This window comes from Bubalus bubalis, chromosome 5, assembly GCF_019923935.1.
Source record: "Bubalus bubalis isolate 160015118507 breed Murrah chromosome 5, NDDB_SH_1, whole genome shotgun sequence".
Classification (NCBI taxonomy): domain Eukaryota; kingdom Metazoa; phylum Chordata; class Mammalia; order Artiodactyla; family Bovidae; genus Bubalus; species Bubalus bubalis.
In genome coordinates, this window is record NC_059161.1 from 106,489,708 (window position 1) to 106,506,044 (window position 16,337).

Genomic DNA, 16,337 nt, shown 5'->3' on the forward strand with positions numbered 1-16,337 from the left:
GCGCTCTAGACCTGGGGAGCTGCAGCTACTGAGTCCAAGCACCCTAGGGCCCGTGCTCCACAAGAGAAGCCACTGCAGTAAGAAGCCCACACACCAGCCCTGGAGGGTAGTCCCTTCTTAACACAGCTAGAGAAAAACCCACGCAGCAACAGAAACCCAGCGCGGCGAAAAATAAACAAAGATAAAATTATTTTTTTAAAAAGACAACAGTAGGTGCTGATGATGGCATGATGTCCCCGTGTGTTGTTCACAGCACTGCCAGCAGGCAGCTTCATGGGCAGGCCTGTTCCCGACGTTGGCAGGGACCAAGGTCAGACTGCAGGTGGGGCGCCACCCCCTGCCCAGTCCTGCATGGTGGGGGCTCTTGTGTGCATGCATAGGGGCACATCAGTCTGTGCGTGCAAGCACGCTCCACACTCCACCCTGCTAGTTGACCCTCGGTCACCCCTCAGACCTAAAGATACCCTTGTGGAAGGCCATGTCTCCCCTCAGAAGGGTGTTCCTGCCTTCCTGAAGGCTTCAGGCCATTTGGACAGAGGGTCCTGGAGTCCTCACTGCCAAAGCATGGCCTGAGAAGAGGGGCATGGGCACATATCCTGGGCCCAGTGGACCTCTCGTCTCCTGGGGAGTGGTATGGCCAGAAGGGAGGGAGTGCAGGGCCCTGCTCAGCCTGGCAGTCTGGGGCTGACCCAACCCCAGGGATTTTTTTTTCTTTTTTTAGCTGTGTTGGGGCTTCACTGCTGTGTGGTCTTTTCTCTAGTTGCAGCAAGTGGCAGCTGCTCTCTAGTTGTGGCTTCCTTGCAGTGGCTTCTCTTGAAGCCACAGGCTTTAGGGCCCTCGGGCTTCAGTAGCTGTGGCGCGTGGGCTCCGTAGTTGCAGCTTCCGGGCTCTAGAGCGCAGGCTCAGTAGTTGTGGCACACAAGCTTGGTTGCTGCATTGCATGTGGGGTCTTCCTGAACCAGGGATCAAACCCATGTCTCCTGCATTGGCAGGTGGATTCTTTACCACTGAACCACCAGGGAAGCCCCAGCCCCAAGGATCTTAACAGGAGTTGGTTAATCCTGCAGGGGCATCTATGGAGACAGTCATCAAGGCATGGAATCTCCCTCCAGAAAGCCAATGAAATTACTTACGGCATGTTGGTGAACCCATTCAGTCCAAGAGAAACTCAGGGGTCCTTGGCAGTCAGCTCTGTTTCACTAAGTCTATGAATCGTGGCGGAGTCCTCTGTCTACAACTCTCCCAGTTCCAGGACGCAGGCAGCTTGAAGGGTCCTCTGCTTTCGTTCATTCTTTCCACACTGGCCCTTGGTCCCACTTCCAGCTCAACTGGTTTTGTTTAGATCTGGGAGAAGAGAGGGTGGTGATGGTTGGCAGCTTTAGAGTACTGTCAGGCATACTCCCCTGTGTGCGGCCTGGTTACCTTCAGAGGTCCTCACAAGGCCCCTCTCTGGTTTCGTTCATTTATTTTTCTCTTTTGTCTCCCACTGCCATGTCCCTTCTCCTCGTAGTTAACGTGCTCTAATGTTTCATGTGTATTTTGTTCCTTTGTTTCTGTGTCCTCTTGTAGAACAGGGGGCAATATTTCATGCATGTGTGTCTATTTTAAATTTGTATCTGTTGCATTCAATCTCATTCTTCTTGTCAGCAGCCCCGTTTCTGAGATCCTTCCACAGTGCCATCTGTCCTCTGACCCTTTGCTCCCAAGCCTTGCAGTGTATTCCCCAGTGTGTCTCTGGATCTGCTCATGGCCTACCAGCTCCCCCAAGTGACGGGCATGTAGGTGCCCCCTCCTCCCAGCCCACCACAGGTAGCACAGAAGGGAACTTCGGCTCGTGTGTTTCCTGGGACTGTGTAAGGATTTCCCCACACCCCACCCCCCGTCCCCCAGCGGAAGCTCTCATTTCTAGAGTTTTCTACTTCCTAGATTGGTTCCAGCAGAGAATCTGAAAGAAACTGGAACACAGAAAACCAGGAGGAAGTGGTGTGGGTGGAGGCTGGGGAGACACACAGGAGCATGCTGGGCCATTATTGATGGCCATGGCGGGGATCTGGGTCCTTATCCCAAGAACAAGGGGAAGCCATTGAACAAAACTACAGCAAGGGTTCAGATTTGTTTGCTTTTTTTTTTTTAAGGAAACAGTGGCTCTTTAGTGCCAGAAGGACCCTTAGAGATCTCTAGGCACACTCTGAATTTACAGTAGGCCTCTGAGGCCCACAGAGGCCATGAGATGCCCAGGGTCACAGAGCCCACAAGTTAACAGAGCCAGAACTGCTACCCAGGCCCCCCGCCACTTGGCCAGTGTTGTGAGCCTCCCTGGCTGCCGAGGGCTATCTGAAGGCAGCAGCCTCTGCTGGGCTGGGGTTTGTCAGCATATCTGTCCCTGGACGGGGGAGGCAGGATCTTGGGTCGACCTTGCTCACCCACTATCCCCTGGACTTTCTAAGACCTCTGAGGGCACTTAGCAGGACCCAGCCTCCTGCTTCCAGGGAGGGAGGCCTCAGACTATCAGACACCCACAGATGGCCCTATGAAACATCCCTTGCTGGCTCAATGAGTAAGAACCGAAACAGAGGGTTAAAGACATGCACGCCAGTCCTGGTTCTGCCTTTTACTCTCTAGACCTCAGTTTCTTCATCTGTGAAGTGGGAGCGTGGAGCAAGAGGCTCTCCCAAGTCTGTCCCCCCCTCGCTCCATGTTGGTGCTTTAGTCTCAGGCACTTGGAACCTCTGGCCCCACCTCTCAGGGCCTCTCCATGTGTTCTTTTAGTTCTCACCATGGCTTGAGGGAGGAAGGCACTGCACCCTCAGAGTTTCATTGACCCTTTTCACCCTTGTACTTCTGGGCCTCCGCTCCAGAGAGGAACAAAGAACCGAGCCTTTGTTTGCAGCAACAAAGCTGTTTGCAATTTCAGATAGAACCATTTTATTATATGCCATCCAAAGAGTACTTGAGTTGGCTTTTGTTTTGGAAGCTTGTTAGCATTTCAGATTTAATTAACTGAGAGAGACAAAGCTTCCCCACTTCCACCACCCCCAGCCCATGTCCACTCCATCCACCGACCCCAGGTGCCCGCCGGCAGCCTCAAAGCCCCTGCCCATGTAGAGTGTGGGACCCCCACTGTCCTCCTGAGGGGCTCACCTGGCAGATGAAAGGCAAGTTCTGCTGCCTGCCCTTCTTGATCCCCTCCCGTCTTCCCCTTCTTCTCTAAATTCTGCTGCTGTTTACTGAGTGTTCACCATGTGCCAGGGACCAGGCGAAGCACTGGGCATTTTTTTTTACCTGATGGCATCCTCAGACCCCAGCTAGCAAGACTTAGTGGATCTGCTGTCCGGAGGAGAGATTGAGTTGCTTCCCCAGGGCCACACAGGTTGTCAGTGGCACCATCGGGGTTCAAACCTAAGTCTGGTGATTCCAGAGCTTTTGTTGGAAGTCCCCACAGAACAAGCTTCCTGTCCAGAAACAAGCCTCTTGTAGAGACTGCCAGGGCTGCAGTCCTGACTGGGTGGGGCCAGGTCCAAGAGCTGGCTCTTGTTATAAAGTACTGCCCTTTACTGCACTTCGCTTTATCCAGCTTCACAGACACTGCGTTTTTCACGAATTGAAGTTTTGTGGTAACCCTGCATCAAGCAAGTCTGTCAGTGCCATTTTTAAAGCAGCATTATTTTTTAAAGTTGTACATTGGTTTTTCAGGTATAATGCTACTGCACACTTAATTGGAGAAGGCAATGGCACCCCACTCCAGTACTCTTGCCTGGAAAATCCCATGGACGGAGGAGCCTGGTAGGCTGCAGTCCATGGGGTCGCAAAGAGTTGGGCACGACTGAGCGACTTCCCTTCACTTTTCACTTTCATGCATTGGAGAAGGAAATGGCAACCCACTCCAGTGTTCTTGCCTGGAGAATCCCAGGGACGGGGGAGCCTGGTGGGCTGCCGTCTATGGGGTCGCACAGAGTTGGACATGACTGACGTGACTTAGCAGCAGCAGCAGCAGCAGCAGCACACTTAATAAACTTTAGCAGAGTATAAACGTAACTCTGTATGCATAGGGAAACCAAATAACTAGAGTGACTTGCTTTATTGCACTATTTGCTTTATTGCAGTGGCCTGGAACTGAACCCATAGTGTCTCTGAGATACTTGGAAATCTGCTTCCCAAGAGCAGCCACACGTTGGTCCTGTTCTCATCTCTTGACAGGCCCCCTTCCCCTAGCACAGCCTCATCGGGGGTCTGCAAACAGCACTCAGCCTCCTGCCCCTCTAGCCTCTACTCCCTTCCTCCCCACAGTGAGGTAGGAGCAGCAATCCTATACACGTGTCCATGTCTAAAGGTGGGGTTTCACACACAGTGATGGGCTGTAGTGCCAGGCATCATTTCCCACAGGGATGAGGCCATACTTATGAACACTTGGAGGGTCGGGCATGCATTCTTAAAATGCCCAGGTAAGGACAGCAGATCACTGGAGGTAGTCTCATCTGGTGGGTTGGTTCGTGGTATGGGCTGTGGCTGCAAGCTGCCTGGTTTCTGGTTTTAGCTTCTGCCCATTATTAGCTGACCTCAGCCAAGTGACTGAGCGCCCATGTGCCTCAGTTTCCTCATCTGTAAAATGGGAGTGAGAGCAGTACCTCCTAGAACTGTTGAAGATTAAATGAGTTAATATATATGAAGCACTTAGAGCAGCGCCCACATGTGGTGAGCACTCGGTAGGCCTTAGCCCTCAGTGGTCCTGGCTCTGCCTGTGGCTGGCTGATGACCTACGGCAAGCCACTTTCCCTCTTGGCCTCAGTTTCCCCGTTTGAGAAAGCAGCAAACTAGACCAGATTCCCCTCAGGGCCAGTCAGACTCTGCCCATCAGTGGTTCTGGAAGCCCTGGCAGGGCTAAGCGTGGTGTTCCGCTGGTCAGCAGCCCTGTGACTGTGTCAGTATGGTGGGGAGGTCCCTCCTGGCCACGTTTGGGAAGGGAAGAAAAGCTGAATGGGCCAGGATCTCCCTCCTCATGTCAACAGGAACAGGCTGAGCCAGCCTCCGGCTCCAGTCCTGATGGATGGCAGCTGGCAGCTCCAAGGATGAGTCACCAGGAGCAGCTGTAGGTTCTTGGGCTCAGGTGTTGCCAGCCCCAGGGCATACCCTGGCTGCAGAGTTTGGTGGTGGGACCTGGGTGCCAGGTGACAGGAGAGGGGTCACGGTGTTGCCACTTGCCAACTAAACTCTCAAGGCCCTTTGCCTGCGTGCTCTACCCAGAGCCCCTAGAGCTTTGGCCTAGGGTTCAGAGCCCCTGCCTTCCCGTGAGCCTCCCTTTCATATGATGCAGGCTTTGAGGAGCCGTCAGCCAGGATCAGGCACAAAAGCCGCACCACCACCCCCATGCTGCTGGTTAGGGTTCAAGGATCCCGCAGACACAGGGACTCCCTCCTTGCCTCCCAGGTTCTCAGTCTCTCCCCGCCTTTGCCATAGTGGCCCTTTCTTGAGCAGCAGTTTGGGAAAGCAGAAAGATCACTGGGTATCAGGAAGACCAGGGTTTGCCTCTTGGGTCTGCCTGTACTTGGGCAAGCCACTTCAGCTCGCTCAGCCCGATTTCCATGCCTGAAAAATCTCCTTCACCCCATGCAGGAGGCAAGCCGGTGAGGAGCCGGGTGTTCCATCGCTGTCAGCAAGCTGCCTCTGAGTCAGGGCTCCATGCGTGACAGAGGAGCTACCTCGCTGTGAACTACTGAAAAGCCAGTCCTTGACACAAGCACCCGCCTCTCACCGGCAGACAGCAGAACGGGGTTGACGATGCTAATGCCTACCCCCCAGGGTTGGGGGCTGCTGCCGAGAGAAGCAAAAGGAGCTGCGTGCACACAGGCGCTCCGGGAGCTGCATGGGGCTGCCCAGAGAGCTGGCGCTCTCATTCCTGAGCAGGACAGTGAGTGGAAGGATGGACAGAGTGAAGAAAAGGGCCCGTGTGATCTCTAGGAGCAGAACCCAAAGAACAAAGTGGCCCAAGACCTCAGTGGTTCTCGTGGGCAGGCTCTGTGTCGTTCACTGCTGTATGTGCTGTGCTGAGTCGCTCAGTCATGTCCGACTCTTTGTGACCCCATGGACTGGAGCCCGCCAGGCACCTCTGTCCATGGGGATTCTCCAGGCAAGAATACTGGAGTGGGTGGCCAAGCCCTCCTCCAGGGGATCTTCCCAACACAGGGATCAAACCCAGGTCTCACACATTGCAGTCAGATTCTTTAACATCTGAGCCACCAGGGAAGCCCATTCACTGATCTGTACGTATCCACAAAACCTAGTCCGGTGCTTGGCACAGCATATAATTGGTGCTCAACGTGTGTTGAACTCACACATGAATGAGCAGAGACTAAACTCAGCCCAGTTCTCTACCTCCCCTCTGCCACCTGATCACAGACCTTCGCTCCCCACCCCTGAGATCTGAGGTTCTTAACCTGAGGTCCATGAATCCCCTCCAGAACTATATACAGAACTGATGGTGTGTGTGTGTGTGTGTGTGTCTGTGTGTGTGTGTGCAGGCATCTTCCTGAGTGAAGACATGTTAGATTTCTGTCCAGGAAAGGTTTTAAATAAGCCCAGCCCTGAAAGGTACACGCTTAGTTGGATTCACCTGGACTCCAGGACTGCCAGGTACTCTGTGAGTTAAAAAAAAAGACCAGCCTCCACCCTTGTCTCTGAAAGGTACATACAGGACCCTTCAAACCTACAGTTTTTCTTCCACCCCCATAAGGTGCCAGGCAGTTAACCTGCCATCTTTCATATGCAGAAGTGATGGTGGAGCATTGTCAGGGGACCCGTGTTCTGAGTGGCTGTGCTCCTGTTGGGTGGGTCTCACAGAGCCTTGCACTCCCTCTCCATCTCTCCAGTCCCCCCACTTGCATTTAGACGTGACAGGTCAGCATCAGGGCCCTGGACCCAGGAATACTAACCAGGCCCTGTTATATCTGAACTCAGAACGGTACCCTCTTTTTAAAAATATTTTTCCTCATTACAAATATTAATAAATAAATATGTATATACATATATATTTATCTCTATATGTATGTGCCCATTATTATAGGAAATTTAGAGTAAGTAACAATGAAAAATATCACTCTGTTCTCACCATCCTGCAAAAACTATTGTTACTACCCTACTTCTGTTCTTCCCATGTACCGTGTATGAAGTTCATTGAGCACTTACTATGTGCCCAGCGTCCACTGTGCTTCATGCTCACTGAGCACCACTTGAGTTAATCCGTCATCTTTTTGTTGTGGTTGTTTAATTTTACCTGCAATGGGTCTTCATTGCATGAACTTCTCTAGTTGTGGCACACGGGCTTAGTTTCCCCAAAGCATATGAGATCTTAGTTCCCCAACCAGGGATCGAAGCCTCGTCCCCTGCATTGGAAGGCAGATTCTCAACCACTGAACCACCAGGGAAGTCACCAACCTCTCTTCATTCATCGGGGATTCTCCACCTTTTTATATGCATGTTTATACTTTCTTAGTTTTTGAGGACAAGCAGAGAAAGCTGTTTTGTAACTTTGCCTTTCTTACTCCACACCATTGAAATTTCTTCCCCCGTTATTAAATATTCATCTACAGAGTCATTTTTAACGGCAGCATGATGATGTTTTATTGCAGGCAGGTTCCAGGCTTCTCAGACTGGGGTGCATGTACCCCTGAGGGCAAAGCCACAGGATAAATGTAGAACATTTTCCTGAAGCATAAATTTGATTCCAAGCTTTGGGAGGGGAAAAAAACATTAAGATCAAAACAAGTGCAGATATGCCACAGAATAGAATAAAGAACGCCCATGAATTTTAAAACAAAGCAGCAAAGACCAGGTCATGTGACTTGCAGTCTTTCCCCAAAGACCCATGTCCCCTCCGTTCTGAAGATGGGAGAAACATCTGAGAAGCTCTGAGCTCTCCCTCTTCTTACAATTAAGGGAACTGAGACCCAGGAAGGAGAACGGATTGCCCAGGGTCCAGTGTGAGTGTCACAAGTCAAGCCCTGTAGCCTCTGAGCTGTACTGTCCCACCCATCCGTGTTTGCAATCACGTATCGACCACTGTTTCTGAGGGTGTGGGTGGAAAACTTGCGGCTTGAGTAACTGACCTCCTGCTTAGTCGTGGAAACTTTCGACTTCCGATGTGATCCATCTCTTAACAGCGGCTTTTCCTTTTTCACCTTGCTGGCCAGGATCTGAGGTGTCTGCTCATGTGGTTAGTAATGGTAGCCTCCCAGGGCAAAGGCAGAGGGCCCTAGGCTCCACCAGCACTTAGATTTTTCACTTAATGTGCTGTATGGTAAATACGGATCCACGGGCCTGTTTTACCCAGCTGACTTGAGCCTTTAAAGGCAGGAGTTACCTTTGGTCATTATTATCTGATGTGTCTTGAGCACTTAGTGCCAAGATGGGTGCCAGGTGCCAAGTTGGATGTTTCATCTATAGGATCTACTGGCATCATCACAGCTTTTCTTTTCTTTAAATTTATTTGTGTATTCATTTATTTATTTGGTTGCGTCGGGTTCTAGTTGCTGCGCATTGGCTCTCCAGTTGTGGTGTACAGGCTTTCTAGTTGCAGCATGCGGGCTTCGAGGCTTGTGGGCTCTTAGTTCCTGTACCAGGGATTGAACCCACGTCCCCTGCATTGCAAGGCAGACTCTCAACCATTGAACCACCAGGGAAGTTCCCAGCACAACTTTTCAAATGTATCATCATCCTTGTCTATCACTTGTCCATCCTCATTCACTCACCACAGAAATATTTACTGTAGACCTACACGCTAGCACTGATGCCATATGCTGTGGACAATCATGATGACCGAAACTGCTCTTCCCGTCATGGAACTTACAAAGGACTGGGAAAGATGATATTCAACAAATAATTTGGACACACTGTAGGGAGTATAATGTAGTTCAAGGGACTGTCCAGGTTCAGTTCAGTCACTCAGTAGTGTCCGACTTTTTGCAACCCCATGGACTGCAGCACGCCAGGCCTCCCTGTCCATCACCAACTCCCGGAGCTTGCTCAAATTCATGTCCATCGAGTTGGTGATGCCATCCAACCATCTCATCCTCTGTCGTCCCCTTCTCCTCCCACCTTCAATCTTTCCCAGTATCAGAGTCTTTTCCAATGAGTCAATTCTTTGCAGCAGTTGGCCAAAGTATTGGAGTTTCAGCTTCAGCATCAGTCCTTCCAATAAATATTCTGGGCTGATTTCCTTTAGGATGGACTGATTGGATCTCCTTGCAGTCCAAGGGACGCTCAAGAGTCTTCTCCAACACCACAGCTCAAAAGCATCAATTCTTCAGCACTCAGCTTTCTTTATGGTCCAACTCTCACATCCATACATGACTACTGGAAAAACCATAGCCTTCACTAGATGGGCCTTTGTTGGCAAAGTAACATCTTTGCTTTTTAATATGCTGTCTAGGTTGGTCATAACTTTTCTTCCAAGGAGCAAGCATCTTTTAATTTCATGGCTGCTGTCACCATCTGCAGTGATTTTGGAGCCCCCCAAAATAAATTATCTCACTGTTTCCATTGTTTCCCCCATCTATTTGCCATGAAGTGATGGGACCAGTTGCCATGACCTTAGTTTTTTGACTGTTGAGTTTTAAGTCAGCTTTTTCACTCTCCTCTTTCACTTTCATCAAGAGGCTCTTTAGTGCTTTGATTTCTGCCATAAGGGTGGTATCATCTGCGTATATAAGGTTATTGTTACTTCTTCCTGAAATCTTGATTCCAGCTTGTGCTTCATCCAGCCCAGCATTTCACATGATGTACTCTGCATATAAGTTAAATAAGCAGGGTGACAATATATAGCGTTGACATACTCCTTTTCCAATTTGGAACCAGTCTGTTGTTCCCTGATTCTAACTGTTGCTTCTTGACCTGCATACAGATTTCTCAGGAGGCAGCTAAGGTGGTCTGGTATTCCCATCTCTTGGAGAATTTTCCACAGTTTGTTGTGATCTACACAGTCAAAGACTTTGGTGTAATCAATAAAGCAGAAGTAGATGTTTTTCTGGAATTCTCTTGCTTTTTTGATGATCCAGCAGATGTTGACAATTTAATCTCTGGTTCCTCTGCCTTTTCTAAATCCAGATTGAACATCTGGAAGTTCATAGTTCACATACTGTAGCTAATTATTCTTGACTACAATCAATCAATAGTTATTAGAAACCTATTATTTGTTTTAGTTCTATGCTAGGTGCTATACTAAACATTATAAATTTGAACACGTAAAAACCATCATGTATTATTGCACTGGAGAAGGGAATGGCAAACCACTTCAGTATTCTTGCCTTGAGAACCTCATGAACAGTATGGAAAGGCAAAAATATATGATGATGAACTCCCCACGTTGGTAGGTGCCCAATATGCTACTGGAGAAGAGTGGAGAAATAACTCCAGAAAGAATGAAGAGACAGAACCAAAACAAAAACATCACCCAGTTGTGGATGTGACTGGTGATGGAAGTAAAATGCAATGCTGTAAAAAACAGTATTGCATAGGAACCTGGAATGTTAGGTCCATGAATCAAGGTAAATTAGAAGTGGTCAAACAGGAGATGGCGAGAGTGAACATCAACATTTTAGGGATCAGTGAACTAAAATGGACTGGAACAGGTGAATTTAATTCAGATGACCATTATATCTACTACTGTGGCCAAGAGTCCCTTAGAAGAAATGGAGTAGCCCTCACAGTCAACAAAAGAGTCTGAAATGCAGTACTTGGGTGCAGTCTCAAAAATGACAGAATGATCTCTGTTCATTTCCAAGGCAAACCATTCAGTATCACAGCAATCCTAGTCTATGCCCCAACCAGTAACACCAAAGAAGCTAAAGTTTGAACATTTCTGTGAAGACCCACCGGAGAAGGCAATGGCACCCCACTCCAGTACTCTTGCCTGGAAAATCCCATGGACGGAGGAGCCTTGTGGGCTGCAGTCCATGGGGTCGCGAAGAGTTGGACATGACTGAGTGACTTCACTTTCACTTTTCACTTTCATGCTTTGGAGAAGGAAATGGCAACCCACTCCAGTGTTCTTGCCTGGAGAATCCCAGGGACGGGGGAGCCTGGTGGGCTGCCGTCTATGGGGTCACACAGAGTCGCACACAACTGAAGCGACTTAGCAGCAGCAGCAGCAGCAGTGAAGACCCACAAGACCTTCTAGAACTAACACCCAAAAAGGATGTCGTTTTCATCATAGGGGACTGGAATGCAAAAGTAGGAATTTAAGAGCTACCTGGAGTAACAGGCATATTTGCCTTTGAAGTACAAAATGAAACAGGGCAAAGGCCAACAGAGTTTTGCCAAGAGAACACACTGGTCATAGCAAACACCCTCTTCCAACAACACAAGAGAAGATTCTACACGTGGACATCACCAGATGGTCAATACCGAAATCAAATTGATTATATTCTTTGCAGCCAAAGATGGAGAAGCATTATACAGTCAGCAAAAACAAGACCAGGAACTGACTGTGGCTCAGATCATGAACTCCTTATTGCCAAATTCAGACTTGAATTGAACAAAGTAGGGAAACCCACTAGACCATTCAGGTATGACCTAAATCAAATCCCTGTCCAGGTGACTTAGTTCAAACCCACCACTTAGTCTCTCTGCACCTCATCTTCCTCTTCTGTAAAATGAGGATAACAGGAGTGCCAACTTCATAGGGTACCATGAAGAGTGAATAGATTAACATGAGCAAAGCACTCTGAGCAGGGCTATGCTCCAAGTGTATTATTTCTGCTGGCCATATGAAGGAGAGACGTGGGTTGCCAGGTGTGTATGACAGGGAGGACCTGCTTTAGGAGACAAATGATGGAGTTCTACAGGATGAGTAGGAGTTAACTTGGCAAAGTGTTTTGGAGGCAGGTGAGGGGAGCAGGATGTTGGAGGAATGTTCCTGGCAGAGAGGACAAGATTCTCAGAACACAGTGGGTGGGTTCACCTGAGGAACTGCCAAGAAGTGTGGCTGGACCACAGCAGGTGGGGAGCCATACAGGGCCAGGTCTGGGAAGAGAGGGAAATACTGGCATAGAAGTACAGGCATCTCCAGGACCCAGCTCTCTGCTCCACACTGTTGATCCAGGCAGTGGGAGGGGTTCAGTAAGTATTTGTCACATAAGCAATCGAGCATGCAGACATGGTGTCTTGTCTATGGCTATTCCAAGTCCCCCATCCAGAAAAGGAGTCCATTGTGTCATATACATAATATGTGAACTGTCCCAACCCCTCACTGTCAAGCCATACACATCTGTTTTGCTGGTCCCTCTCTTTTTTTTTTTTTTGGCCACACCACCACATGGCACTTGGAATCTTAGTTCCCTGACCAGGGATTGAACCCACACCCCCTGCATTGGAAACAGTCTTAACCACTGGACCACTGCCAGGGAAGTCCCATGGTCCCTCTCTTGTTGGCAGTAGACTCGACAGTGTCAGTTTGGATGGGGAGTTCAGTAAGGTGGTGCTGCCGGAATCCCCCACTCCACTGGGGCCTCAGCTCTAGCCCAGTGCTGTTCAAACTTGTTTAGTGGTGGCTTGTGTTGAAATGATATTAGAGGATACCCACTATATGGAATGCCACTGAACAGCTTCCATGGCTGAGGCTTGGGTATGGGGACTCAGAGCACCTGGTCATAGCTGGGTCACCCGAGAAAAACGCCAGGGCTCCCTGAAACACAGTTAGAAAGCCAAGGGAGGAGCTTTGCCCCTGCTTTTGAGGTGTGGAAACTGAGGTCCAGCAAGGAGGGGGTGACTCTTCCAAGATCACACAACCAGGGACAGACCCAGAACTGGATCCCAGATATTTGACATCGGTTCTGCTACCCCAAGGTTTTGCTCCACTGCCACCTGACCACCCTCACTCCCCTCAGTGTGGTGTCTCAAGGTGGGGCAGGGGCATGCGGCTGTGACCTTGTCAAGTCAGGGTACAGAACATGAGAGACAAAAACCGGGAGGGCAGGCGTGGGTGAGCTGTTCAGGGTCACGGCCTGGTTATGCTGTGCCTTTTTTTTCCGTCTCTCTCTCTTTTAATTGAGTTTGAGGTGGTTGTTTTTTGTTTCCTTAAGAAATGGGAACAGAATGAAGCTGCGTAAACACCACGATGTTAACTCCCTGAAAAACCTCCTGCCATTTTAACTCTGTTACTGGAGAAATAAAAGAGAAATAATTTGTCCACCCACACTTAGCTCTTTCTGACGAAGGTAGGTGAATATTGCTTTGCTAATCGAGGGTGACTGCTGGAAGTGGAGCCAGGCTGGCTGATCTTGGATTGAGAGGAAGCCACGGCAACCCTAGAAGGAGCGGCCCGCGGGGTCGGCAGGGCCCGGGTCACCGGCCACACTGTCACCTTCTGCAGGTGTCCACCAGCCGGTAGGGATGGAGGCGCTGGACCAGGCCGAGGGGCCCGCGGCCTCACAGAGAGAGATGCCACCGCCCCCACCTGCTTCACCGCCCTCAGAGCCAGCTCAGAAGCCGCCACCTCGAGGCACCGGGAGCCACTCCCTCACTGCCAGAAGCAGCCTGTGCCTGTTGGCTGCCTCCCAGTTCCTGGTAAGGACATCACAGGCCTCGCGGGGCCTGGAGGGAGGGCGGGTTGAGGGACGGCCTCCACTTCCTCCCCAAGATGGCCACCTGGGGACACAGAGGAGTGAGGGGCCTTCCTTGTGCCTGCGGCCCTCCGGCTGGTGTGAGGAGAAGCCTGGAGTTCCAAGCCACAGCCTTGAGGGCTGAGCCCCTCATGCGCTGAGCTCAGAAGCAGGGATGCAGGCCTGGCTCCCCGCCCCCCATGGTCCTGCGGGCGTCCTTCTGAAGACTTCCTCTCTCTGGAGGGACCTCTAGGAGACTCTCCCTGTGATGTGTATACCTGGTGGGGTGGTGGGCTCCCCTCTGCAAAGGCTCCCTTAAGTCAGATTTTCTCCAGGCAAAGTCCTAGGCCCTTGCCTCCGTTGCACAGCCCAGACCTTGGTGGGGGCGGTGAGGTGGGGTAGGCGGTAGGTTGAGGCTCCAGGTGAACTCTTGAGGGTGTGGGGACGGGGAGATATGGGGGCAAGGAGGCCAGACTCTGAACTCAGTGCGCTGGCCCCGGCCACCCCAGCTCGCCTGTGGGATGCTCTGGCTCAGCGGCTTTGGCCCCATCTGGACACAGAACACCACAGACATCGTCTCCTCCACACTAACGTTCCTGGAGCAGCTGGGACCCTCGGTGAGTAAGCTCCGGGAAGCCCCAGGGTAGGAGGGAGCACTTGGGGGCCTCCAGCCCCACCAGCCCCTGCCTGGGGCTTCTTTGAGTTCAGAGGATAACCCTGAAAGGCTTCTTCCTGTCGCCTCCCCAGAACCAGGTACAAAGTTCTCAGAGCCTCAATCTTACCCGTGCTGAAATAGATGAGAACGCGCCCCCACCCCCTACCCGTATCACCCTGAGCTGTTTGTCTGATGTTCCCCAGGCCTGGCTGGGCACTGGGACCTGGGATGCCCCCAGTCTGCTGCTGGTCTCTCTCTGTGTGATCCTCATCACCACCCTGGTAAGGCTCCTCCTGACCCTCGACCCCAAGACCCAGTCCCCACCTTGTCCCCTTTGACCTACAGACTAGACGTTGCGGGTAGGGCTGAGGAGGGGCACCTGTCTTCTTCCACCAATGTGCCCAGGCTGGGGTGGGGGTGGGGAGAGGCCCCTTCTTTCTCAAAATTGGTTTGCAGTGTTCTTGGCTGGGGAAAGAAGCTGAGACAGTGTGAAAACCAGAGTAGGAACACCCCACCCCACTAAGAAAGTTTTAAAGCATAAGAACCTGAGGGTTGGGGAAGGAAGGGGCTGGGAGGACATCTAGGTAGCCTCCCATCTAGGTAAGCGGTGGTACTCTGCAGACAGTTCCCAGGAGAACAAGCCTGCTCCAGACACATGGAGCGGCAGGGAGCTCAAGCCCCTGGACATGCCATCATCCGGGGGCTGCTGCCAGCATGGTCCATGATGCCAGTTATGCCCCCAACTAGGTGTGGCTCCTCCTGAGGACTCCCCCAGAACCAACCAGCCCGCTGCCCCCTGAGGACAGACGCCAGTCGGTAAGCCGTCAGCCTTCCTTCACCTACTCGGAGTGGATGGAGGAGAAAGTCGAGGATGACTTCCTGGATCTGGACCCTGTCCCCGAGACCCCTGTGTTTGACTGCGTGATGGACATCAAGCTGGAGGCTGACCCCACCTCCCTGACTGTCAAAGCCATGGGTCTGCAGGAAAGGTGGGTGCGGCAGAGGCGCATGGAGCTCTTAGCTCCCTGTCGGAAGGGCAGATGCCTGACTCTGACTCCTAGTGCCCAGGGCAGAGCTGAGCTCATAGCCTCACCAATGCAGACATGTGCTCTTCAGGTCTGATTCATGTAGATCTGAATGCCCCAAAGTGAACACTAAGAAACGTTGTTAGTGCACACAGACATGTAGGCCTGCACAGGTGTGCACACTCACACATACAACTCTTGTGGCTTGGATAGATTTCTTTGCTGTAGGACTTGTTGGAAGCCTTTAATATGCTTGTAGTCATTGTAGATTGACAAGGGGTTGTGTGTAGCCTTTCTCAAAGTCATCCGACCACAGAACCCTGCTTTCATAGTGTCTCGTAGAGTTCCACGCAGAACATGTTGGGAGGTGTCAACACCCTCTGCAGAGCCTGGCTGGGTTAGCTAGACCCCACCAGGGTTGTGTTGTCCACATGATGTCATGGAAAGAGCACTGGAGAAGGAGTCAGAAAACCTAGGTTTTTGTTTCAGCTCTGCCACCCCCTTACTGTACGTGCTTGGGCAATTCTTATCCCCTCTGTGGCTTTCAGTTTCCCTTTCTAGGTAATGAGGGTAATGGGCCAGTCGACTCTGAACACAGCAGGGTCTGCTCAGTCCACTCATCCTTGCTCCACTGTGCTACCCCTGGGATCCCATCTTTCCCGAGCCTCTCCTGGATTAGATGTCCTTGGAGGCTGTGGCCCTGGGGTACCGAGGGTGGAGCCCTGCTTCTCTGCCCCAGGCATGTGCCTTCTCCGTGAGCTTCCCCTGGCTCTGGGAGCTGCCTCTGGCAGGGGCACAGGAGAGTGCAGGGAAGGACTGTATTGAGGGGCCTCACATGGAATCTTTGGGACTGGGGCCCAAGCCCACACTCAGTTAGCTACCTGCTGCATGAGGCAGGAGCGGGTGGCAGGCTTAAGCCTTGGGGCTGAGCCTCATGCTGTCTGTGTTGGGGTGACATCACACCCACTCCTCTCCCTGGGACCCATCGGGTTCCCACCCCATCTCCCACTCCCTCATCCTCCTGCTCCAAGGCCCCCAGCTAATGGCCTTCCCTGCCCCTGATACTCA

The 16,337-nt window shown here is 51.3% G+C and overlaps 1 protein-coding gene across 4 annotated transcripts in view; it reads left to right on the plus strand.

The window, feature by feature from the left end:
* The window catches only part of PTPN5 (protein tyrosine phosphatase non-receptor type 5), a 58,963-nt gene that overhangs the window by 31,777 nt on the left and 10,849 nt on the right, over positions 1-16,337 (plus strand). For 2 of the 4 annotated variants that reach the window (XM_044943494.2, XM_025286300.3), the window contains exons 4-8: positions 13,361-13,554; positions 14,099-14,206; positions 14,337-14,342; positions 14,448-14,525; positions 14,992-15,233. In XM_044943494.2, the coding sequence (XP_044799429.2) occupies positions 13,361-13,554; positions 14,099-14,206; positions 14,337-14,342; positions 14,448-14,525; positions 14,992-15,233 (628 nt within the window). Of the gene's footprint in view, positions 1-13,070; positions 13,206-13,360; positions 13,555-14,098; positions 14,207-14,336; positions 14,343-14,447; positions 14,526-14,991; positions 15,234-16,337 lie in introns of all 4 variants that reach the window. The other 2 variants (XM_045165818.1, XM_006045631.4) reach the window with 2 other exon arrangements.